Below are 17,370 nucleotides of genomic sequence, written 5' to 3'. Positions count from 1 at the left end.
CAACTTTAGCACTCGACATAAAATGTTTCCAAACTGAATAAGAAAATGGGAAATAGAAAAGAAGATGGGCGGTGATCTCTCTATCATGACGGCACAACAAAAAAACATTAACCAAAAGCTTATGTTTCTTATAAAGGATATCCACGATAGCTAATTTTTTTTATAATAAACCTTCCACAAGAAGAAACCCACTTTGTGCGACCAAGCTCTTAACCAAGTGCTTAACTTTTTAGTCTCCATTAAATTCTCCTCTGCAAACCAAGAATAAGCTGACTTTACGAGAAACATTTTTTTTTTTGTTAATATACTAGGATAAAGAGTCTGGAATATCATAATCTATCATTAAGTTTTCTATCATCTCCGACAATGTAGAGACTTTTTCAATTTGAACTTATGATAGTCTTCTATCCATACCTAGGTTCTACGAACCTCCATTCAATAACGTCATTGTCACAATCTTGCATCATCCAGATTCCAACTGACGAATGCTGGGTGTTTGATATCAGACCCCAACAAAATCATCACTTTATTGATGGGTGTCTGATATCAGATTCCAACTGACCATTGTTGTCTCGAAGATGACCAAGTGGTTTAACAATCTCAAAAGAGGAAATCGAGGATTCAATTTTTCAGATATCCACACTCGCAATAAATATTTTAGCAAACATTCTCTATGAACCGCCAAACTAAACTACACAAAAACTACACACTCACAAATCTTTACATAATGGGGCCCAAAAATGGGTCCCCTGCTAATTCCAAGTGGGTGGAGCCCACCCTCATGTGAGGGGTGGTTTTTGAGTTGTCTAATTAACGCGCGCGTTACAACCCCTAAGGGTTCACCATCCGTTTAAGAAAACTCCAACAAAACAAATGGTGTAAAAAAAAACCCCAAAATTTTCTCACTGTCTAAACTACCCTCTATTCTTATTCAGCCCAAAAGCAACTCTACAAATCATCCCACGTATCTTCTTCTAGTTCCACCGCGTATCTCTTTCTTGTTCTTTTTCATAAGAAAAAAATCAGATCTAAAAAGTCATTTTCTCTGTCTTCATCGGTAGCGAAAATCATCCTCCGATTTTCCCTTCTCTTCTTCTCTTATTCAATGATTACTTACTTCAACCAATGAAACCAATTGTGACCTAAATCAGATCTACGAATTCTTCATGTCTTCATCCCTAGCGAAAATCATCCTTCGATTTTCGATTTTCCGTTCTTCTCTTCTTCAATGATTACATACTTCAACCAATGAAACTAATTCTGACCTAAATCTCAATTTTCTGACCTAAATCATCTCAAACAAAAAAATGGTGAAGAAGCAAACTAAACAAGAGAAAAACAGAGATGAAAAGTTAAAGAAAACAATGAAAAAACTCCAAAAGGTAAGAATCGTACAAACTCCGTGGTGATGGTGTTCATTTTTTTGGTCTTTTTCGATGAAATCACGTAGGCATTAATTCTGGTAGTTTTGATGAAACCATTTTTGGTTTCATCATTTTTCCCTTGTCGAATTTGGTTCCACCTGAACTGTTGGTGTGTTGATTAATTCTGGTAATTTTGATGAAACCATGTTTGGTTTCATCATTTTCCCCTTGTCGAACTTGGTTCCTCCTGAACTGTTGGTGTGTTTATTAATGGTTTCATCATTTTTCTCTTGTCGAATTTGGTTCCATCAATACTGGTTTAGTGATGTTGGTTAATTCTGGTCATTTTGATGAAACCAGTATTGGTTTGGCAGTGTTAGTTTATTCTTGTTTTGGTTAAAATCAGTTTTTTTTTGTAGGGAAAAGACGTGAAGATTTTTTTAGGTGCTCATTGACATATTTGTGTGTGGTGACTCCTAAAATAAAGGCTTTAATATGAAATAAGAAAGAGCATATGAAGGCCCTTGTTGCATGCCCATTTTATAATTTCTATAAATCATTCTATGAAGGTGTGATGAAGGAAGAGGAATTGAAGAAAAAAATGGTAGCCGTAAAGATGATTTTAATTACATATGACAAGCAAAGTCCACGTTTAGTACCAGATTGTTTCAAGTTAAAGAGAATAAAGAATGTGATATTGTAGACCACTCCCGAGCAGCTTTCTGTAACTTTTGGTCTACAAATGATGGAGCAAGTAACTCTAGTCAGAGATGAGCATTTGAGGAAGAAGGTAAACTCGTTCGTGAATGAATAATTTAGTGGAAAGAATAAGAAGATGAAATCTATGAACCTGATGGATAAACCACTGTAGTACAGTGGTAAAGTCTCTGGGTGATGATACCAGGGACCCGAGTTCGAAACTCGCCAGCATCAAATTCTTTACCGACAAAAAAAAAGATGGATAAACCACTAAAAAAATGTTATGTATGTTTTTGATGAAACCAAAAAAGGTTCCAACATATTTTGGTTCCATTGTAGCAGTAAAATCATGAAACCAGAAAGGGTACCAACATATTGCAGGTGGAACCAAAAGGAAAAAGGTCGTATCACTGCTTGGTTTAAACTCAAAATTTTGATATATTTCAAGGCGTGAAACATTTTCATGTTCCAAGGGAGAATTCTAATTACAACGAAATGTTAAACTATAACAGGAAACACACCAAGGACCGTTTTTTGGCGAGCGACATTCGACACAATGGTAACAAGCCATAATAACAATTCATAACACAAGCCAATTTCGACATACTTGGACAACTCAATAATGCACAGTTAGAAAAGCAAAGATGAAACCCAAAAGGGTTCCAACCTATTTTGGTTCCAAATTAACAGTAGAATTGATGAAACCAAAAAGGGTTCCAACATATTGCAGGTGATTTTCTTCACTGCATGTATCCTTCATTTGAAGCAACTGCAAAATGTATCTAAGTCATGAACCAACCAACAACAATGATTTCATTCCCTTCATTCTTTAACTGAATTTACCGGCACGACTTGACCACTGCAACTTCAATCACTCATTACCACCATTTGACCCATCTTTTCAGCTCCAACATTCATCACCATACCCACACTGATGTTGCTGCTAATCTATCAAATCCACCAGCAAAACCATCTTTTCTTTATAATTTCCATCATAAAACATCACTGCTCTTCTTTCTGTCAAACCCATGAATTTCAACAACAACAATCAACCAAATTCATCAAAATCTCAGCTACATCTCTGTCTACTTCAGCAATCAATTCCACCATCAGTTCCATAATAACCCATTTAATCTCCTTCATCGATAAATCACCCATCTCAATCTGAGATCCAATTTTGACCATAAAATTGTAACTTTGTCACATTACACTATCCGATTTCAAATCAGTAAAGGTAATTCACCAACTAAAGTATGAAATGATGAACCCTAGATAAGAAATCTACAAATTAGTAAGAAAGAAAACCCCATAATTGAATCTGAGAGAGGGTGGATACCGGAGAAGGAAAAGATTGTTGCATGAATTATAGGAGATTAGAAGTATATCGAACAGCTACTTCCGACAATTATCATATTATCATCCAATATCCTCTTTTTTTTTTTTTCCATTTCAATTAATTTAAACCCTAAGTTCTACACAACAACTAAATGAAGAGAATGGGAAGGAGGTATTGTTGGTGGTGGTGTCGGGGGAAGAAGCAAAGGAGACGGTTGGTGAATGATCAGAGAAATGGTCGTGGTTTTGATTTTGGTGGTGATGGTGCGCGAGAAGGAGGAGTTTCTGGTGTTGGTGGTGCAAGAGAGAGACGATAAGTCTCTCACACAGAGAAGAATAAAAAAAGAATATGGTAGGCTGGGTATTTTTGAAAAATGAAATGGATGTAATTTGCACATTTAAAAATATTTGGGGTTTTTGTTTCATTTTTCCTGGATATGGTTTTCATTTAGCCCAAATAATATAGCTGGTGTTTGTGTAACTCAAAGAGTATCACCTTGGTTTTTTAGAGCTTAATATATTGTCTAATTCGGCGGTTCATATCATTCTGAAATTTAATACCTAAACTAATTTCTGATTTTTTTTGCTTCCTCAAGTTAAAAAGCAAACTACTGGAGTGATACAAATTTATATTTAAGTGGATCAAAAATTGGTGGCATGTTTGGATTCCAAAAGCAGAAATCAGAAAAAAAATGCTTTTTGTTCAGAAAAAGTTAACCTTTCTGTTTCTAGATAAGTCAATTAAAATTATACACACAAATTAACTTCTGATTTTTTCTGCTTCTAAAAATCAAAAATCAACTTCTGCAACCTGCTTCAAAAATTAATCAAGTGTTCCAGGAGGCCTCGATACTGTGGCCCGTCAAGAAAGGAATTACACTCAAACAGGCTATTCAGAAGGCCTCGATACTCTGGCCCGTCAAGAAAAGATTCCAAGTAACCGGAAGAAAAAGGAAACCACGACTCATAACCACAACCCCGTTCGTCCGATTTAACTCTAATTCCCGTTCCAAGCGCCAGAAAAGAATTCATTGGCCGCGCGCGTAAATTCCTCCTTTTGAAACCGATCCCGTGAAACTTTCCCTCTTATATTTGTTTTCTATAACCCCAAGAAAAAACCAACTACTCTCTTTCACAGAGGGGTTTCCCAAAATTAGGGCTCCTACAAAATCACAAACTCTCCACCCAACTTTCATCTTCAAAACTCATCCGATTTCAACAAAACTTCAAAATCACCTCCAGATTGAATGTTTAAACAAGAATTAGGGCAAAATCAAAATCACCATGGCAAAAGTAGTTCATTATATACTATCTTCATCGGATAGTGAAACTGAAACTGAAATCAAACCTCTTTCACCACCCAAATCTTCTTCATATCCGATTCTATTATGTCCAACCACAATTTCATATGCAGTAGGTCTTGATCCACAATCTCAAAAACTTCCATGGCTTCAACAATCGTCCGACGTTATTGATCTTCACCGCCGCGTAAACAAGTCTCAGGTCTATACAGGTGATGCGTCTAAGGTGGCTGATCAAAGGCGTCAACCGATGAACATTGATTCAAGTTGCATTGAGGTGTCAGGTAAAGATTTCGAAAATCTTCCGTCTAAAAGAACCCGAGGTAGAATTTTTGCACCTTCTAGTAAGGAATTGAATGATATATCGAGTTTTGATGTGTTGAATGATCCGATTCCTGTGTTAGTTGATAAAAATATGGATGAGAATATTGATTCTGGTTGTATTGAGGTGTCTGGTAAAGATTTCAGTAAGCTTCCGTCGAAAAGGACTAGACGTAGGGTTTTTGCACCTGTTAGTGTACCAGTACCAGCTGCTAGAATTCCTGATCTGGTTAGTGAAAATAGAGTTGATGAGAATGTTGATTTGAATTGCGTCGAGGTGTCTAGTAAAGATTTTAGCAAGATTCCTTCCAAAAGGACTCGGCGTAGGCTTTTTGCACCTGTTAGTGTACCGCCTACGTTGAGTAATGCGGCGAGGTTTTCTGGACAGAATAGTGTTGGCTATGGGAGTGCTGAGATTCATGGGAATCGGGATACATCTGTTGGGGAAAATGTAGGTGATTGCAATGTTAATGTGAAGGATGGTTTAGGCTTGAGAGTAGATGGTGATGTTATTATGGGTGAACATGAAGGGAATGGGATTCAACATCCCACTTTGGTTACTGAAGAGCCTCCTGTTAATTCATGGGACACAAGTTTAAACCGTGCAGTGACTCATGGTGGATGTGATAACCCTGTAGGGACAAATGGAACCGACGAGAAAGTTTATATGGAAAGTCCTGAGATTCATGGGAATCGGTATGCCTCTGTTGGGGAAAATGTTGGTGATTGCAATGTTAATGTGAAGGATGGTTTACATTTGAGAGTGGATAGGGATGTTATTATGGATGAACGCGAAGGGAATGGGCATCAACATCCCACTTTGGTTACTGAAGAGCCTCTTGTTAGTTCTTCTGACACAAGTATAAAGTGTTCAGTGACTCATGGTGGATGTGATAACCCTTTGAGGACAAATGTAAAGGATGAAAAAGTTCATATGGAAAGTCAGTTAGGTAAGAGAGGTGGTGGTGGTGTTTTATTTCGTGATGAAAATGTAAAATGGATCATATCTTCCTCCTCGACGAATAAGGATTTTGCTAGTGCACCAACTGCAAGTGTTAATGATTCTGCACATCATTCAGGAACCAAAGAAAAACAGACAAAATGGGATGGTGCTATGATTCTTTATGATAAATATGTGAATAGGATCATATCTCCCTCCCCGCTAAAGAAGGAGTTTGCTGGTACACCCACTGCAAGTGTTAATGATTCTGCACATCATCCAGGAACTGAAGAAAAACAGACAAAACGTGATGGTGCTATGATTCTTTACGATAAAAATGTGAATAGGATTATATCTGCCTCCCCACTAAAGAAGGAGTTTTCTGGTACACCCGCTGCAAGTGTTAATGATTCTGCACATCATCCGGCAATTGGAGAAAATCATACGGAACATGATAAGAGAGTAGTATTTCAAGCAGCAGTAGAGGTATTTCCTGACACTTCTTTGTTATTGTCAAACTTTTGAGGACGAAGATAACATTAGCATATGATACAGTTCGTTTCGTGCTATGTTGTATATTATCTCAAAATAACTTTTGAGATAAAATTAAAATCTCAAAGTAGTTTTTTTTAGCAATGTTTAAGCATGTTAAGGATTGCAATCTTTCTTGTAAAGATTGTAAAGATTATGTTTATGTTTCCAAAAGTGTTATGTGGTGAGCTTTTTTCTTGGTTTGTCGCAGGATCTTTCTCAGCCAAAAGCAGAGGCTAATTTTCCCGATGGGCTTTTGACTGTTCCTCTCTTGAAACACCAGGTCTGCTGTTTTTATCTCTCCTAGCACTTCAAAATCTATGAATACGTTTTTTCTTTTTCTCTCAATTATCAGAGCTGTATATAATTTAACTTATCCCACAGAAAATAGCCTTGGCATGGATGGTTCACAGGGAGACAACAAAACTGCCATGTTTAGGTGGAATTCTAGCAGATGATCAGGTTCAACACTAATACTTCACCTAGTTTCTAATGCACAATGTACTAATTCACTTCTGATATACATTTGTAAGCTCATCATGCACTTATGTGACAGGGGCTTGGTAAGACTGTATCCATGATTGCTCTTATACAATATCAAAGGTATATCAAGTCGCAATCAAAAACAGGTGACAAAAGTGATCATGGAATTGGAGAAAGTAATGACCAGCATATGTTTCCTAATTATGCTGATCGTTTTTATATAAAGAGGCCAGAAGCAGGTACATTGATTGTATGTCCAACTAGTATCCTTTGCCAGTGGGCCCAAGAACTGGATGACAAGGTTGCAGATGGTGCTAAACTTTCTGTTTTGGTTTATCATGGAAGCAATAGGACAAAGGATCATGTTAAGTTGGCAAAATATGATGTGGTTCTCACGACATATGCAGTTGTAGCCAATGCATTTCCAAAGCAGGAGGATGAAATTGGCGATGAAGTAGATGGTAAGAAAAAAAATGATATTTATTCGATAGGGTGCACAAGTGATCCTCTAGCTAAGGTGTACTGGCTCAGAGTGATATTAGATGAAGCTCAGTGCATAAAAAACCACAGAACCCGGTCAGCTACCTCTTGCTGTGGTCTCCGAGCAAATAGTAGATGGTGTTTGTCTGGAACTCCTTTACAAAACAAACTTGATGATCTTTACAGCTACTTCAGATTTCTGAAATACCATCCATATTCTTACTATTCAAAGTTTAGTTCTTCGCTTAAGTCCGTGTCCAGAACCGGATGTTACAAGAAGCTTCAAGTAGTTTTGAAGACCATACTACTACGCCGTACGAAAGGTGACTTCTGATTCTAACTATAATTCAGTTCATGCTAGTCTATGCCAACCTGTCATAATTCAGCTACCTTTATTTATTTGGTTTAATGTCTCATCTTATTTACTGTAGGCTGGTCTGTGAAGATACATAAACTTACCTGTATCTGGGCATTACAAACTTATGATTTAATTTACATTTTTTTGTTCCTTGCAAGTACTGCATAAACACTATGAGGTATTGTCGATGTGAAATGTCTGTTGATAAGAGTTTTATTGTAACTTTATGATTTATACTGTTCTTTAACAGACACCTTGATCGATGGGAAGCCAATTGTTACTTTACCAACCAAATCCATATCCTTGATGAAGGTAGAGTTGTCTACGGAGGAGCGGTCCTTTTATTCACAACTAGAAGCAAGATCAAGCTCCCAGTTCGAAGAATATGATAGAGCCGGTACAATTAACCGAAACTACGCAAATATTCTGGTGCTGCTTTTGTATCTTCGCATGGCTTGTGATCACCCTTATCTTGTTGATAAACCACCTCATAAACCTGTTGATAAGACTTCTCTAGAGATGGCAAGGAAACTCCCGAGGGATACGCTGTGTAAATTCTTTAATTTATTGGAGGATTCTTCGGCAGTATGTGGTAAATGTAAGGTAAGAGCCTAATTCAACTCATACTTATGGATATTTGTAAGCAAGTGCATTTATGATCTTCTGCTCAAGGGAAGGGCAGTATTGCCAGTTGCATAGGGGTGTCTTGCAAAAACTACTGTAGGGAAAGCCTTAATATTTTATGGGAAGATGGATATCAATACTTTTATTCTGGTCATGTTTCTAATCTCATCCATGGCGCATGTTTCATAGGAACATTGGATTATGTGACCCTTATCTTCTCTGATTCTTCATACCTTTTTTCCAGGACACACCTGAGGATGCTGTTGTTACAACTTGTGGCCACGTCTTCTGTCATCAGTGTGTAGCTGAACATTTAGTGGGAGCTAGAAATTTGTGCCCTGAATTCGATTGCAAGGTCCATCTTCGTTCTGATCTTGTATATTCTAAGGCAACTATAAGCAGATTTTTTCCTTCTGAGCCTACTAATAAGGCAACAAGTTCTTCGAAAGTTATCGAGAACTCTGCAGTTCTACAGCGTTCATACAAGTCTTCCAAGATCAAAGCTGCTCTTGAGATTCTAAAGTCCAATAGCAAATCTTCACTTTCTTCTGGAGATGGTAGCGTTGCAACCCCTGTGAAGACTATTGTTTTCTCACAGTGGACATGTATGCTGGACTTAATGGAGATTTCACTGGACGAGTCTGGTATAAAATTCAAGAGATTTGATGGAACAATGACACTGGCTTTAAGAGACAAGGCTGTGAAAGATTTTGTTTCTAATCCTGAGGTACATAAAGTGTGAAAACTGTTCTCAAGTATACAGCTGCTTACGTATTCCATATTTTTTCAATGTGCTTTTGAAATTCATTATACTCTCCAACATTCTACCTATATTTGTTAACTTGCCTAAATGAGATTTTATTGCAGGTGAATGTCATTTTGATGTCACTAAAAGCAGGAAACTTAGGCCTAAACTTGGTTGCTGCATGTCATGTTATTCTTTTGGATCCTTGGTGGAATCCAACTACTGAAGATCAGGCCATTGATCGAGCTCATAGGTTAGGCCAGACTCGTCCTGTCACTGTTTCAAGATTAGCAGTTAGTGAAACGGTGGAGGATAGAATATTCAAGCTCCAGGTAAGATATATGTTCTACTCAGCCTTCCATTTTATCTTTCACTTAATGGTATCTCCTGGACATGCATGAACTACAGAAACTGTTTAAAATTTATTTTTTATCCAAACATTTTTGCAGGAAGAAAAGAGGGAATTGGTTGCATCTGTCTTTGGGGATGGTAAATTTGGGGGATCCGCTGCTCGGCTTACAGTTGATGATCTCAGATTTCTATTCGGCTTCAGGGTCTAAAGATGGTCAACTCATCTATCTCTCTGCTCACCATGTCTATTTTGCTTCTTCTTTTGAAACGGTCACCCAGCAGTGAGATGGTGTTTGTGAAAACTGAACATAACACAGGTTTGCAAGTTGCTGCTGAACTTTTTTTTTTTTGTCTATAAAAGCAACTGTAGAGAAATCCTCTGGTTCCATGCTTGAACCAGACTTGATGTTAAGTAATTTTGTAAATCCTTCATTAGCATTAGCTACTAGGTAGTCTAATCCACACCAACTCATGCAACTTCAAGGCAAGTTCATTGTAAATAATCTCAGATTCTGTTAACTTTCCTGGTAACTAAAGCTCTCTAAGAATTTTTTGAATGTCGGTGTTTACGGATGCAATTTTTTCTTCTTTTTCCTTGATGTCCAGTACCTCAGCTTTACTATTTCTGTCTCTCTGGTGATACAAAGACCACAAGTTGTTGAATAGTGCAACCAGTACAAACTGCAATGCCATTTTTTTGGTTTTTCTTTTCTTTTACATTTGCAAGTGCTTAAACTGATTAAATGACAATGACAAGAATAGCTCTAAGATGATTTTTTTTTCTTCTTACAATCCAAGGAAAACAAATATCCAATTTGATATTATTTTTTTCCACGAGTGCACCATCCACTACATCACAGACACATACAAAGGCAATGGTATTGTATGAGCCCTCTTTTCGTGTAGTCGGAACGGAGGCCTTTTAGCACGGCCCACTAATAACATTTTTTCACGTGTTCGCAACCGTGTCGGGGTAAAAATCAGGACGATTCACTACCGAGTTGGAGTAAAAGTAAAAGAAGTAAGTTTTTATGATTCTATAATATTCAGGGTAAATTCTTAACCGTTGGATTTAGGTCTCTCCTATATAAACGAATTCATACAAACTTTGAATTCAAACGAATTTTTGTTTTGAAGGGTGGAATAAGGGTTTTTAGGGCTTGGATTTTGATCAACTGTAGCCATGTCGTTAACAAGGTAAAATTTTTTGACTTTCTGTTTAATTAATTTTGTGATTGACTTAATGTGTCTAGTCTTGTTTGATGCCATTAGACCTAGCTAGGTTCTGTAAAAATCATAGCTAATTAGGCTTGAATTTGATTTCTGAAACATGGGTTCTGCTTTAAATTGTCTAAAACATGGACATGCTGAGTCTCCTGAAAGTTGGTGCTTGGGTCTGACTCATCTGTCTGAGTGTGTCTTCATCATTCCAGAAAACACACATTGGAGTTCTTGAATTGTTTTGATGGTCCTGTGTCTGACTTATCTGACTGAGTCTGTCCTGTGTTAGATTTACATTTAAGCATAGCCTTTTAGGCCAGATTGTTTTGATAGATGAGTCAGTCTCCACTTCATCTTAGTTATCTTCATGATCCCGGGAAACTTACATTCGAATTAGATTTATGTCAGTCAGATTCTTTTGATTCAGACACTAGTTTAATTTGGCTATAGTTGGTATTATTTGTGATTTGTGAGGGGTTATGCATCACAGTGGCTATGGAGGAGGAGAAGATGATGATAAAGAAAACTTATCTAATAGCTCTCTAATTGATTATCACCTAGAGGAGTATGAGGAGCTTGCTGCCATTGAATCTAAAGACAGTGAGTCATCCTTCTGTGGGTATGACAATAGCTTCATCCCACTTTCGCAGGAGAGTTATAAAGATAATGGAGCCGAGGATAAAGCCAGGGGTCGCCGCTGTGAAGGTGATCGCTGCCATAAAGCTGACCCCGAGCCTGAATTGTTATCTGAAAGCGAATCATCCTATTGTGAGTAGAGCCTCATCCCAGTTGAAGAGTATAGCAACATCCCAAAAATGGAGGATTGGATAGGTTCTTGGTCTTTAAAAAATGGCAAGAGCAGAAGGGGTATCACTATCTAAACATATATGGCTTTTACAATAAGAAAACCAGAATGGGAGGTTACGGTGTTATTGTGCGTGATCCTTGTGGAAAGCCAGTAATTGCATCTGCTTCTGTTCAACCCAGAGGAGTTTCTGATTACTATCATGTGTTGGATGGGGTGGATGCTGGCCTTGCACTTGCATTGGAACATGGAATATATGATCTTGAACTGATGTGCAACTCCTCAATTGATTGTTACATTCGCCAGATTTTTCAGCGAGCTGATGGTCGTTTTCCTAACCAATGCGGCGCTTGCAAGACGTGTTTGAGACGTGCTATCCCTGTCTCGGACAAGGGTTTTGACGTTATGTTTCCCCTGCTCAAGAGGATTATAGATAAGCGCTCTAAGATAATCTGCAAATCTCGTACTTTTTCTGTTAACACTGTTTGCTCAAGCTCAAATAAAGCTGCAATTCTTCTGGCAAGACAGCTTGCAAAGAAGTCTCCGCTATCAGGTAAATCCAAGACTGAGATTATCACACCGGAAGAATTTGAGGATGAGCTTAAAATGATTCTTTATGAAGATGCTTATAAAGGTACACGGTTTTACCAATCACAGCAGCGTTGGGTGTTCCAGAAAAAGGAATTAACTGCAGTCAAAATGGTGAAGTAGACTGCAATGAAAATGGTGATCTGCTCCTTCTGTAAGGGCTTCATTTGAGTTCACCTTCATTGTTGAATATCAGATGAACAAATTAAGTTGAAGTTTACGTTTTGTGCAGTTTTATCTATATACCATGTCAGAACATGGGTAGTTCTTCTTGACTGTGAGTCTCCTTCTGCAAAGGGGTTCTATATATTTATCCACTTTATGTTTTTATTTTGGATATGTTAATGATTGACATATTACAGTCCTGGTTTGTCTTTGAATTACTGATCAACTGTGTACTGGCTCTAAATAATATCACATTACAGATGCAAATTTTCCTTCTTTTTTCATATATTGTCTACTGATTATAATAAATATGGAGCTAAGTATGCCAAGACTTGGATCTGGAAATTCTGGCATGGATATTGCTCTTGATTTAACTGGTGCTAGCTGCTGAGACATCCACTGTCCGAAACCTGGTAAGATTTACATTTTCACATTCATACCAGACATCTTAAGGTAAATGGCTTAAGGTAATTCGGAACTAGTCAGGTGACTTCTTGATTCATACATGATTATGTAGATAAGATCTTAGCTAACAGTTGGTTGTTGTGTTTTTCTTTTTCTGCAAGGACGATGACTACTGACTGATTGAAAATGAAAACTTAAAAAAATCAGAATTTCATTACAGTTGGGTTTCCAAAACAAAATTTGCTAACAACTGGAAAGGGAACAACGGTCTTTACCGTGTTGTATGATGATGAAAAATAAGAGACAGGCCGTTATGTGCATCTGTGATCGGTGTGTAATTGGTATCTTGTATGTGCCAATGTTTGTAATTTAGGCATAACTAAATTCTGGGCCTGAATGAAAAGCTTGAATGTTGTTGATGAAACAAATGGATGAATGAGTCAATCAAGGAAATTTGAAGGATCCTCCTCCGATCTCAGTCGCGCCTTCCGGGGGCTTAATAGCAACCCAAAGAAGAGAAATGGTAATAGCAACGAGACCTGACCAGACAAAGACGATAGTGGGCGTCCTTCCTCTTCTTCCCATTAAACCTTTTGCGAAAGGGTAAAGATGTGCAAGGACCCAGAAACTGAAAAACACACCACCAATAAGACGACTCCATTGTGGTACAGCTGCGTAAATGGTCCTGCAGAATCCTACTGCGATTGCTATCAAGTTGGTCATCATTATGACTATAGGTGGTATCATAAGAGACGTCCATTTTACAACGTAAAGATCAGCAAATTCATCATCTATATCATCTGCACCAGATTTTGATGTCAAGGTGAAAGAAATCTCAATCCCAGCCACCACTTTAAGTAAACCTTGGATAACTGCAGCAAAATGTGCACTTGTTCCACCAATCAGCCAGAACTGTTCATTTCTCCACCACTCTTCAAGTTCAATCCCTGACCACTTGATCTCCAGAATGGCGAGAAGGCAAAGTGTAATGGTGATAGTAAGAAGGTATGACAGGAAAACAACGCTAAGTGACTGAACAATGAATTGACCAGAGAAAAGTGATAAAGCTGGTAAGAAGCAGTAGACGATGAGGAAGAAGGAAGTGAATGGGTAAATTCCTACATTCAGATACGCAATCCTCTGCAAGAACTTCATCTTCGAGCTCGCGAGGAAGGCGTTGTTACGAGAGAAGAAGATTTCAACTGAACCAGTCGCCCACCTGAGGACCTGATGAAGCCTGTCTGTAAGGTTGATAGGCGCTGTTCCACGGAAAGCATCACGTTTCGTCACACAATAGATTGATTTCCATCCTCGGTTGTGCATACGGTACCCAGTCACCACATCTTCTGTAACAGAGCCGTAAATCCATCCAACACGGTCACCCCACTCGGTTTTGTCTTCGTACCAGCAAGAGATAACACTGATTGCTTCTGCAACTGTGGGTGCATCCAGAGGTTCTCTTGGAAGAGTGAGTGCACCAGAAGGCCGACCATGTTCCACGGATGGGTGATCCGCAAGGGGACGGCCTTGATATTCTGCAACTGGTATTGAATCAAGAAGGAAAGTCGAATTGCCAAACCTCTTTGGAAGCAATTGGCTGCTCATCTCATCATCCTCATCATCGTCGCCCATCCTAAGAGCTCGCTGCTCTTCAGAGTGCTTGGAAGTCTTCTTTTTACGAGGAAAGCACCAGCTCATGCAACCATTAACACGTTCCTTTGACCGGGGAGGGTCGAACCCGTAAAGTGCAATTCTGCGGAATAGGCAACCAGTGCCGACATAAACAGGGCCCTGAAGACCATCGAGTGCTCGCATATTCACATCGAAGAAGACAGTATTGTGGTTGGCATATCGATCGTTCGGGTCGATACCTTCAAACCTCTGTGGGAACTGAACGTAACATATGCGTTCACCTCCACGGTCCATCATGAAGCACATGCCTTCCCTCATTGCTTGCGAGTTGTAAATGTAATGATCACAGTCAAGGTTGAGGATGAAGGGACCGTTGGACATAACGGCAGAGGCTCTCACAAGGGCATTCATGGCACCAGCTTTCTTGTTGTGGTCGTAGCCAGGGCGCTTCTCACGGGAAACATAGACCAGTGTAGGAAGGCGGATGTCGACTTCAGTAAAATCGAGGATGTTAGCATCGTCTACACTTCCACGTAGTGGTTCATCACTGGGAGGCTTCAACATAACCTGCAGTTGGATGGTTTTTGTCAGAAAAATAGGCTAAAGAAGAGTGAAACTGGATCGTAAAATGTTGATATACAGTGGTAAAATCATTAGGTGATGATACCAATGACCTGAGTTCGAAACTTGTCAAATCATTAGGTGATGATACCAATCACCTGAGTTCGAAACTTGTCATCAGCACGAAATTTTACCTGAACAATTCCTGCATGATCACCCTTAGAGTGGTTAGATCCAGAGACCATCCAAGTGCCAGCCCAATGGGTTCCGTCTGCCATCCAAGTGGCTTTTGGAATCTTGACACTTTCAACAAGCTCATCATCATTTCTGTTCTGTCTCTGGAGCTTTATAGCCTTGATCTCTTCCCTAGCATGATATGCATCAGAGCGGCGGCGAATAGATTCAGGTAACGCATTGGTCCTAACCTTAAACTCGTCATACTCACGCTTCATCAATCTTCGGTCCTTGACGAAATCTTGGCGCTTCTTATTCTTGAAAGGATCCTTCTTCAAACTAAAATACGATTCGGGATTTCTGGGCTCGATATTATGCTTGCGGCAAAATGGAACCCACATGCTGGCAAAACTTGCAGCTTCTGCCATGGACTCAAAGGTTAGTAAGGCGCCTCCATCATCAGAAACGTAACAAGCAAGCTTTTCAACTGGGTAATCAGTAGCAAGGATGGAGAGAATAGTGTTTGCTGTGACAAGAGGAGGCTCCTTCTCTGGATCCGCAGTAGAAACAAAAATATCAATCCCGGGCAAGTCAGATTTTCCAGTGGGATTGGTGATTGTAGGTGTTTCAAACTTTTCTTTCAGAACGGCAAGATCCGTGGAACGGTTGATGGGGCAGAGCTTAGGAAGCTGGTCAAGTAGCCAAGAGAATGCAAACCACAGCTCACAGACAATGGACATTCCCCATAACCAAATGGCTTCAGTATTTGGGTTCTGAATTCTCCACTGGAGAAACAGCGCCAGAACCACTACTCGCACAGCAATTAGCAACCTATCCAGAAGTTTATTGCAGAAAGGGTTAGTTAAAAATGACACATTACAAATCAAGAGGCATATATAACAACAGAACAAACTAAACGAAACGGGATAGTATCCGCTATTTTCATTCTGTCCCACATAAAGTGAGTTATTCGGAATTTGCGACCAGATAATAATTTTTTAGTATTTTTTTCGTTCTTAATCCAATGTTATGGGTTAAAACTTCGAATTAACATAATTCACAAATTAAAAATAAGTATTTGGAAATATTATGAAAATGAAATATATATTATATGTACCTATATGGACTGAGAACAGAAGCTGGGATATTCAATTTCCTTGTAAGTGGCTTCCATGGTTTGACAGCAAGATCCTTAGGGTCATGATGAGCACCACCACCAACACCATCCTCCTCCTCATCATCCTCCTCTTTTGGCCATGTAGCGTTTCCATACCCATATGTTCCTTTTGTTTCAAACAACCATTGATTATGGTCGAAATTATCGCCAGTTTGACTTCTCATCAACACAGACATCTCCCGTCCTATTTTACCACCTTCTTCTTCTTCTCCTCCACCTGACTGCATGGAAACTTGCCTCCGTGCAGTACCATCTCCGTCTATATGAACTGCATAATTTAAATAGTCTGGGTTCCCAAGCTCGCTGTTTCCGATCTCGCTATCTAAATCATCTCTTGAGTAATTAACATACCTTCCTGATAATGTTCTTCTACCAAATGTTACACTTGGTTGTTGTGGGATAGGCGGTCTACCGTTACCATTCATTTTCTTTGATTCTTGAAAATCCGGCGACTAATGATGGACTCAAAACCTGCAAAATTCAGCAAATTTATCAAAAACAGAGTATATCTAGCTTCATCATCGATGTAACACTTCCTAGCTAACTTACCGGATTTTCTTTCTTGGTGAAGTTCTACTTGGAATATCAAATCTTCTTCATGACATTACGCGGAATTTTAAGAGAACTTTTCAGAGAACTTGTATGAGATGGCAACTTTTCGTGAAATAGACTAAGTCATCGAATCTTCTTCATTCATGATCATAAGACGCTAGCTACTATAGTCCAAGTAGCTGACTTCTTCAAGCCTTCGTTTTCAAAAATCTAATATGAAGCGCACTTGAAATATTCAAACAATACAGGCTCTCCGGCAACTGCAAAACTTTCTAATTTTTTTTTTTTTTTTTTTATTTCCTTCAGTTGTGGATTTAAATAGAAGATTTTTTAAAGAATTAAAACGTAGGTAGAGAGACGCGTTGACACTTTCATATTATGCTGATGTGAAGAATGTGCTGCCCATTCCTCGTCTCGATTTGCCAAGAACGACAAACTCTCGAGCACATATATGTTGGTCTGTCTACTTGAGGGCATGTAACTTCCAACAAGGTTTGGTTTTTCCGGAAGTGACGTTTCAGTTTCCTTTCAACAGCGTCGTGCAAAGTTATGCATGAC

At 38.8% G+C, this 17,370-nt stretch overlaps 3 protein-coding genes across 7 annotated transcripts; 2 read left to right on the top strand and 1 right to left on the bottom strand.

Moving 5' to 3' along the window:
• Window positions 1–4,546: 4,546 nt before the first annotated feature.
• Window positions 4,547–10,072, top strand: LOC113284459 (helicase-like transcription factor CHR28). The gene is made up of 8 exons (XM_026533919.1): window positions 4,547–6,446; window positions 6,703–6,774; window positions 6,876–6,953; window positions 7,048–7,777; window positions 8,063–8,415; window positions 8,681–9,163; window positions 9,304–9,513; window positions 9,631–10,072. The coding sequence occupies exons 1-8, from the start codon at window positions 4,683–4,685 to the stop codon at window positions 9,739–9,741; spliced, it is 3,801 nt and encodes a 1,266-aa protein (XP_026389704.1). The 5' UTR covers window positions 4,547–4,682; the 3' UTR covers window positions 9,742–10,072.
• Window positions 10,073–10,595: 523 nt separating this feature from the next.
• LOC113278501 lies at window positions 10,596–12,569 on the top strand. 3 transcript variants are annotated; one of them, XM_026527325.1, is made up of 2 exons: window positions 10,596–10,729; window positions 11,404–12,569. In XM_026527325.1, the coding sequence occupies exon 2, from the start codon at window positions 11,667–11,669 to the stop codon at window positions 12,267–12,269; it is 603 nt and encodes a 200-aa protein (XP_026383110.1). In that variant the 5' UTR covers window positions 10,596–10,729; window positions 11,404–11,666; the 3' UTR covers window positions 12,270–12,569. The 3 variants fall into 3 exon arrangements, with proteins under 3 accessions (XP_026383110.1, XP_026383108.1, XP_026383109.1); XM_026527323.1 differs by having other exon boundaries at window positions 11,244–12,569; XM_026527324.1 differs by having other exon boundaries at window positions 11,204–12,569.
• A 286-nt stretch (window positions 12,570–12,855) lies between these two features.
• On the bottom strand, window positions 12,856–17,075 carry LOC113284458 (cellulose synthase-like protein D3). 3 transcript variants are annotated; one of them, XR_003328153.1, is made up of 5 exons: window positions 16,810–17,075; window positions 16,201–16,731; window positions 15,104–15,914; window positions 12,992–14,915; window positions 12,856–12,892 (listed from the first exon to the last, which is right to left on the bottom strand). XR_003328153.1 is itself a non-coding variant. In XM_026533917.1 (4 exons), the coding sequence occupies exons 2-4, from the start codon at window positions 16,683–16,685 to the stop codon at window positions 13,161–13,163; spliced, it is 3,051 nt and encodes a 1,016-aa protein (XP_026389702.1). In that variant the 5' UTR covers window positions 16,686–16,731; window positions 16,810–17,075; the 3' UTR covers window positions 12,903–13,160. The 3 variants fall into 3 exon arrangements, 2 of the variants coding, with proteins under 2 accessions (XP_026389702.1, XP_026389703.1); XM_026533917.1 differs by lacking the exon at window positions 12,856–12,892 and having other exon boundaries at window positions 12,903–14,915; XM_026533918.1 differs by lacking the exon at window positions 12,856–12,892 and having other exon boundaries at window positions 12,903–14,915; window positions 16,201–16,712.
• Window positions 17,076–17,370: the final 295 nt, after the last annotated feature.

This window comes from Papaver somniferum, chromosome 5 (assembly GCF_003573695.1).
Source record: "Papaver somniferum cultivar HN1 chromosome 5, ASM357369v1, whole genome shotgun sequence".
Classification (NCBI taxonomy): Eukaryota; Viridiplantae; Streptophyta; class Magnoliopsida; order Ranunculales; family Papaveraceae; genus Papaver; species Papaver somniferum.
The sequence above is the reverse complement of the archived record's forward strand: the minus strand, read 5'-3'. Positions and strand labels throughout refer to the sequence as shown.

Coding starts and splice junctions, on each gene's coding strand:
- LOC113284459 (XM_026533919.1), top strand. CDS start 4,683: ATGGCAAAAGTAGTTCATTATATACTATCTTCATCGGATAGTGAAACT. Junction 6,447..6,702: donor TATTTCAAGCAGCAGTAGAG/GTATTTCCTGAC, acceptor GGTTTGTCGCAG/GATCTTTCTCAGCCAAAAGC. Junction 9,164..9,303: donor ATTTTGTTTCTAATCCTGAG/GTACATAAAGTG, acceptor ATTTTATTGCAG/GTGAATGTCATTTTGATGTC.
- LOC113278501 (XM_026527325.1), top strand. CDS start 11,667: ATGGGAGGTTACGGTGTTATTGTGCGTGATCCTTGTGGAAAGCCAGTA.
- LOC113284458 (XM_026533917.1), bottom strand. CDS start 16,685: ATGAATGGTAACGGTAGACCGCCTATCCCACAACAACCAAGTGTAACA. Junction 15,915..16,200: donor TCTGTTCTCAGTCCATATAG/GTACATATAATA, acceptor ACTTCTGGATAG/GTTGCTAATTGCTGTGCGAG. Junction 14,916..15,103: donor ATCATGCAGGAATTGTTCAG/GTAAAATTTCGT, acceptor ATCCAACTGCAG/GTTATGTTGAAGCCTCCCAG.